Source organism: Condylura cristata, unplaced genomic scaffold (genome assembly GCF_000260355.1).
Source record: "Condylura cristata isolate star-nosed mole 26May11 unplaced genomic scaffold, ConCri1.0 scaffold00036, whole genome shotgun sequence".
NCBI classification, from domain to species: Eukaryota; Metazoa; Chordata; class Mammalia; order Eulipotyphla; family Talpidae; genus Condylura; species Condylura cristata.
The window spans coordinates 278136-284448 of NW_004567137.1; the positions used below are offsets into that span (position 1 = coordinate 278136).

Here is a 6313-nt window from a genome sequence, read left to right on the forward strand (position 1 = left end):
TCTCTCTCCTTTTTCTCTGCTCAGTTCCACCCTCCTTCTGGGTGGGGCAGGGAACCTGGAACTTCCCTTCTCCTAGGGACCACCCAGTTACAACTACTTTCTTCTTTATAGACATAAGTCAGTCCAGTTTCTGTGTTTTAAACAATGAGTAATGTTTCTGAGCTCTCTGGTCCCACATAAGGCCCTTTTTAGGATTGAGAAGAATTTAGCACTAGCACGACCTTTCTCAATAAGTGAAACAAATTAGAATTCAAATTTCTGGCCAACAAACCACCTCTTTACAAACCCTCTCTCTCGACACTATTCTTGGCCTCCACATTGAGGCTTTACACAGAAAAAATTGTATTGAAATACACTCATATTTAATTGCAACTGATCATTTGCAAATCTGTCTTCCAGCCCTTGATAAGAAAGATATGTCTCCACCTCTGTTTTCCCTACATTGCTGAGCACCAAGTCTTGAATGAAACAGATAACCAGTAAAGTTTAATGAATGGATGAATGAATGGACCTAGACTACTTTGGTGGGGCTTTACATTCTGAGACACTGTTTGTTGTTGTTGTTGTTGTTGTGTTTTAAGATTTATTTGTGCATACAGAACTGGGGTACAGGCCAGAGGTGCAAGGGGTGGTGAGAGGATTCACCACAGACAGAGAGGGGAGCAGAACAGGCAGATCATCAAAGTATACTGCTGAGAGGAGCAGTGGGCAGGCCAGGAGAGGTCTGCTGTGCCATGTGGGTCATCTCCGGGGGGGGGGGGGGGGTCGAACTCATGCTGAAGTGCTTTAGATTCTCAGTGCTGTGCTTTAACCCGCTGTGCCACCAGGGAGGGCCCTGAGACACTGTTTTATTACTCTCTGGAAAATTTATTCATTCCTGTATTTGTAAAATGCTGGGAACTTCCCAGAATTTATATACCTTAGCATTTGCCAACTAAAATCTTGAGAGCTGAGAAGCAATATGGGGTGGAGTAGGGGCGGGGAAATCATCTTTTTACAAGGAAGAAATGTATAAATAAACGTGAGATAGTTCAGATTTTTAGAGAAGCTATGTGGTGTCAAGTCAAACCTCAGAGAAAATTGCCACAAAGCTGCAGGAAATGAGGTTATAATTATACCAAAACCCTAAAGCTGAACAAAACAAAGAAACAAAAAATTTTATTTAAAATATTTGGCAAATGTTGAAGTGTTAGTGTTAAATATAGTGATGGATATAAGACTTGATCATACTACTATTCTCTCTAGTTTTTTCTGTAAGTTTAAACATTTTTATAATAAACATGAAAATTTGAAATTGGAAATCATCATTGTCTCTCTACTATTTTAAAAATTAGTCATCAGACAAGGCAACAATGGAACCAGAGCTATGTGGATCTTGCCATCTTAAAATTAAGTTTTCACAGGTCCCGCGAATATTATAGTATGATAGCCATAAAGCTGTTCTTACTTGTGCTAAAGAGTAAGAAATTTGGAAGTATGATGATTATTATTTATTTATTTTGCTTAAGAATTAGGTAGAGGGCCCTCCCAGGTGGCACAGCAGTTAAAAGCTAAAGCCACTTCATCCTGAGTTCCATCCCCGCCCCAGATGTGATCCACATGGCGTGGCAGACCTCTCTGTCTCACCCGCTGCTCCCCTCAGCAGTGTACTTGTCAGTCAGCCTGTTCTGCTCCCCATTCTGTCTGTGGTGAATCCTTTCACCGCCCCTGCTCCTCTGGCCTGTACCCCAGTTCTGTATGCATAAATAAAGAAATCTTCAAAAAAAAATTCGGTAGAATCTGAATTTCTGAAATAGAATAGAGATCATTTTACCAATCCTCTCACTTTACAAATGAGAAAATTGATGCCCAGAGAAATGAAATAATTATTAATCTCAGAGTCAGGACAAAAACCTAGATCTCTTTAAACTCTGGTCTCTCTATTACCTTGATTGGCACATAACAAGAACTGTCACAGCATGGAACCGAAAGAAAGGAGAGCATACTTCAGGAACAACATTTCCACTTGCTGAGTCCCCAAGCCTCATTTTTGCTATGTGCAGACAGGGAGCTATTCTGTTAAGTAGATTCTCAGGGTCAAGGCAGTGGAACCACTAGAGCTAAACATTTTACTAACGTGAAGACCAGAGAGGCAGCCACCAACCCTAGTAGTCAGTTGTGTGAATTGTGTTCAAAATGTATAGATGGTGAGAAGCAGAGCATCGCCTTACTGGATCTACAAAGAAGACAGCAAGAGTGGGCCCAGAGCACCACGGAACGGAATTTATTACACCTCGGCCTCTCACCAACTAATTCTCAAGCTAGCTGGATCCGAGGCGATTCAGGAGAAAATATGTCACTGGACTATTAATGTGAGCCACATAGTTCTAGACAGGGGGCTAGGGGTATGACAAGTACTATCTGAGAGTAGGTTGAATGTAAGACACGTGGGGGCGTGATTTTTTTTTCTATGATTTTCCCCACAGGCGACTGCCCCCCACCCCCTCCGCTGCCCCCCAGAGAGAAAGACATCAGTTCTCCATTCCCTCACTGGTGTACATGAAATGTGTGGGTCCTGCTTTGGTCTCAGGTTGGTTAGGTTTTGATTCTTAAAACAAGCGTATGGAGTGCTGGGCGCCCTTCGTTAAACAGACTTCCAAGCGAAGGTCGCACTTACAATCTCAACAGGCAAGGTCAGGAAACAGCTCCGGCCGAGAGCGCCTCGTTGCGCGTGCGCGCCAAGCCTGTACCCGAGGGGACGACTTAACCGGTTCCGCAGACCCGGAGAGCACCGAGGGCGTCCCACGAGCCGGCGCAGGCGCATCCCGCACACGGACACTCGTCGGTGCGCAGGCGCGCATCTGGCAGCTCTTCACATCCTGTAAACAGAGGGGCCCACCGGAGACGACTTGTGCTTCCGGGTCACGCCTTGACAGCTGCTCTCCCGACCGGTCTCTGGCCTGCGGTTCGGTGAGTGCGGCCCTCGCTGCGGTCCAGTCTGCAGCCAGCTTCCCCAGCCCGGGACACTGCGCCCGGTAACGCTCCCTCCGCTCCCCACTCAAGGTTCGCGAGCCCTCGAGGCTGAGACGTCGTTCCGGCCTTGGGGGCATCGGGCAGGGGTCGGTTCTCTCTTATGCTCCCCTTGCCGCACTTTGCAGGTGTCCAGCACTGGGAGCCCTGCAGGGATTGTTGCGAGCTTTTGGAAGGCTATGAGAAAGTGATACCACACGCCTTAGGATTCCGTGCCCTTGCCCCCCAGCCCCTAGCCCCTAGCCCCTAGCAGGTGCGCTGAGGTTGGGGGCACTTCTAGATCCGCAGAGGGACTCCCTCCTTAGCTCCCGAGCCGTCGCTCTCCCACTTTACTTCTGACTTCATAATGAAAGCCCTTTGCTGCTTTCTCCGGATCCAAGTGAAAGAGTACGGGGAAGAGAGAACCTCCAGCTCCTGCAGAGAGATGGGGCCACTTGAGAGTCAAATCGTGTTGGACTGCTGTCAGGAGATAGATCACGGGCAGATTTCCTGACCCTAACTGGCCATGAATGTGGCCTGTGTACTCCAAGTTTCACTCTTCACCAGGAATTGCGAGACCGCAGCAGGGGACTCTGGTCATATTTTGTCTGGCGGTCAGGAGTGCCTCAAAGATGATCATAGCCTTAGATTTTTCATATTCTCATGGTTCCAGAAACGGTTAAGCCTTCCATGTTAGCCTCTGCCTTCTGCCCCATTCTTGGAATCGCTAACTCATGATCTTCTGCCTTTTCTCTTGCAATGAAGAAGTATAAGGGTGTTTGAGGAGTTTAGTGACTGTTAAGACATTAAGACATAATGCCTAGTCTAAACTATCTAGGAAATTTCAGACATTTTGTATGAACAATTGTCCGCACTTAGCCATCAATAAAGTGGGAGTGAAGAGCAACCAATTTGAATCATTAATACTTATGAATTGAATGTTTTTAAATTGCATTATCAATTATTGCTGTATATATTTTAAACAAATGACTAATTATTAGAAAATAGAACCTATTAAAATTCATTACATATGGGAATAATGTCACAAAAAAATACGTCATGTAGAATTACCAGAGTTAACTAGGATATTTCCCTTAGTAATCATCACATATATAACAGGTATAGTTACTGTAATTTTTTAATTTCTTAGGATTCAAAGTAATAAGCTTTACATTGGTTCAACAGTATTTATTGAGAAAGCCATGCATCAGGCACTATTGAAAATAAGCCTGTATTTACCCCCAGAGGTTCCTGAGTAGTTACAACTAGGCAGCTGATACTGCATACTGTATTTTTACACAAGCTTTGATATATACTTTTTAAAATAGAAATCCTACTCCTCATTTCCTGTAATTTTAAATGTTGCCCAACTAATGTATGGCTTGTAGTCAAAACTTTTATTATAGTTCAAATTAAGTATGTTGCATTATTTTCTTCTTCTTTCCCAGAGCTCTGTCATGGTGCATTTCAGCATTTATTGCCCACATCTATTTAACAGCCAATTATTAAGTTTTAATTCTTTTTGTACTCTTAAATCTCCCTGTTTGCCTATAGCAAGCAATGCTATTGGTATGAACTTTGAAATTTATATAGATGACACCAGAGTAATTGCAGTTTTGTGTCCCTTCCTTGTTTTAGAATATTGCCTTAAATTTTTTTTTCTTTGCTAGAGACATTTTAAACTATTGCATCTGATATCTGATGCTGGTCATTACTAACATTTGATACATTTGATCCATAGCCTTTCCTCTTCACAGGTAACAGTCACTTCTATACCCTTCAGTCAAAGAAAGAATATCTACTAAATATCTACTTTTGCAACACCTGTGACTGTGAACTTGGTTTTATGGGGAAAAAAGTAGAAGACATGGACCTGCCTTCCAGCTGATTATAATTTAGAGAGTAAAGCAATATAAACTTAATTATACAGCAAGGTCAAATATAATAAATAGCTAAAAAGTATTGGTGATACAAAGACCACAAAACTCAGGGGAGAGAAATAACACTTTGTGGCTTCCTCAGTGTTTAAAAATTTCCTTGCTTGTCTATTCTTGGTTGTAAACTACACACACCTACATGGGGTATTAGGGCCTTTGGGGTTGTAAAGGGGGATGGATCTTGTGGTAGACTAGGATGGAGAGTAGAACTAAGGTACTGAGATTCAGATCACCTACACATAGGTTTTTCCAGCTCCCTAAGCAATTATCGCTATTTATTTTCATATGATTAAGGAAAAAATGATGTTAATCACTGATCTCACTGATCTTGAGATTTGCTATTATTATTGAAAAGGCCTCAGGACTCCTGACCCTAAGGACAGTATGCTCAGTGACACTGAAGGTGCCTAAAACTTCTCTGTTTCAGGCACTTTGGAGCATGTGAACATACTCTGAGCCTTGATGAGTTCCAGTATGTGGTATATTATGCAGAGCATTCAGAGTAAATACTCTCTCTCAGAGCGCTTAATCAGAACAATCGCTGCCATTCGTTCCTTCCCACATGACAATGTAGAGGACCTCATCAGAGGGGTGAGTGTGCTGTGCTTACATGAGAGTCCTTTGGGAGGTGAGGTGGGGCAATCCTGGGGAGTCCTAATAAGATTACAGATATGCAACTTTGCCTCAGCACAGAGCACGGTCTTCTGAGATGTATTACCTTGATCACTTTCCCCTTGTTTTGCTTCTTTTCCCTTCCACCCTTCCCTTTTTGTGTTATCTGCTATTTTTCTTCAGGAAATGTGTTCTAGATAACCCATTTCTTATCATCTTTGTAAAAGTCGGTGTGGGCTCGGTTTGTATGAGATCCAGCAAGCTCAAAGTCTTCTACATACATGCTAGGGGAGAAAGGGGATTCAAGCAAAGCAGTAGTAGTTTTCAAATCTTTGTGGGTATTTTTTTTTTAAGATTTATTTTATTTATGCTTACAGAACTGGGGTACAGGCCAGACATGTGGTGAGTGAGAGGATTCACCAGAGACAAAGTGGGGAGCAGAACAGCAGGTCTACTGAAATACACTGCTGAGGGGAGCAGCGGGTGGGTCAGGAGAGGTCTGCCACACCATGTGGGTCAGCTTTCTGGTGGGTCATCCAACACGTGCTGCAGTGGCTTTGGAGAGCTTCATAATGCAGTGTTTTAACCTGTTGCACCACCAGGGAGAGCCCAAGTCCTTATGGGTTTTGATGGTTACATCGAAAGATAGTACTTGCCTTCTTAAAAATAGCTGTCACTTTTAGCTCTACAGAAAAAACAATTCCTAAAATGTATAATTTTTTTTAAAGATTTATTTATGTATTCGTACAGAACTGGGGTACAGGCCAGAGATGCGG

The 6313-nt window shown here is 43.1% G+C and overlaps 1 protein-coding gene across 3 annotated transcripts in view; it reads left to right on the forward strand.

The window, feature by feature from the left end:
* Positions 1 to 2866: 2866 nt before the first annotated feature.
* Positions 2867 to 6313, forward strand: part of ASB8 (ankyrin repeat and SOCS box containing 8) — a 7555-nt gene continuing 4108 nt past the window's right edge. The window contains exons 1-2 of one of the 3 annotated variants that reach the window (XM_004693164.2): positions 2867 to 2949; positions 5353 to 5516. In XM_004693164.2, the coding sequence (XP_004693221.1) occupies positions 5388 to 5516 (129 nt within the window). In that variant the 5' untranslated portion in view covers positions 2867 to 2949; positions 5353 to 5387. Of the gene's footprint in view, positions 3043 to 5352; positions 5517 to 6313 lie in introns of all 3 variants that reach the window. The other 2 variants (XM_012732825.1, XM_012732824.1) reach the window with 2 other exon arrangements.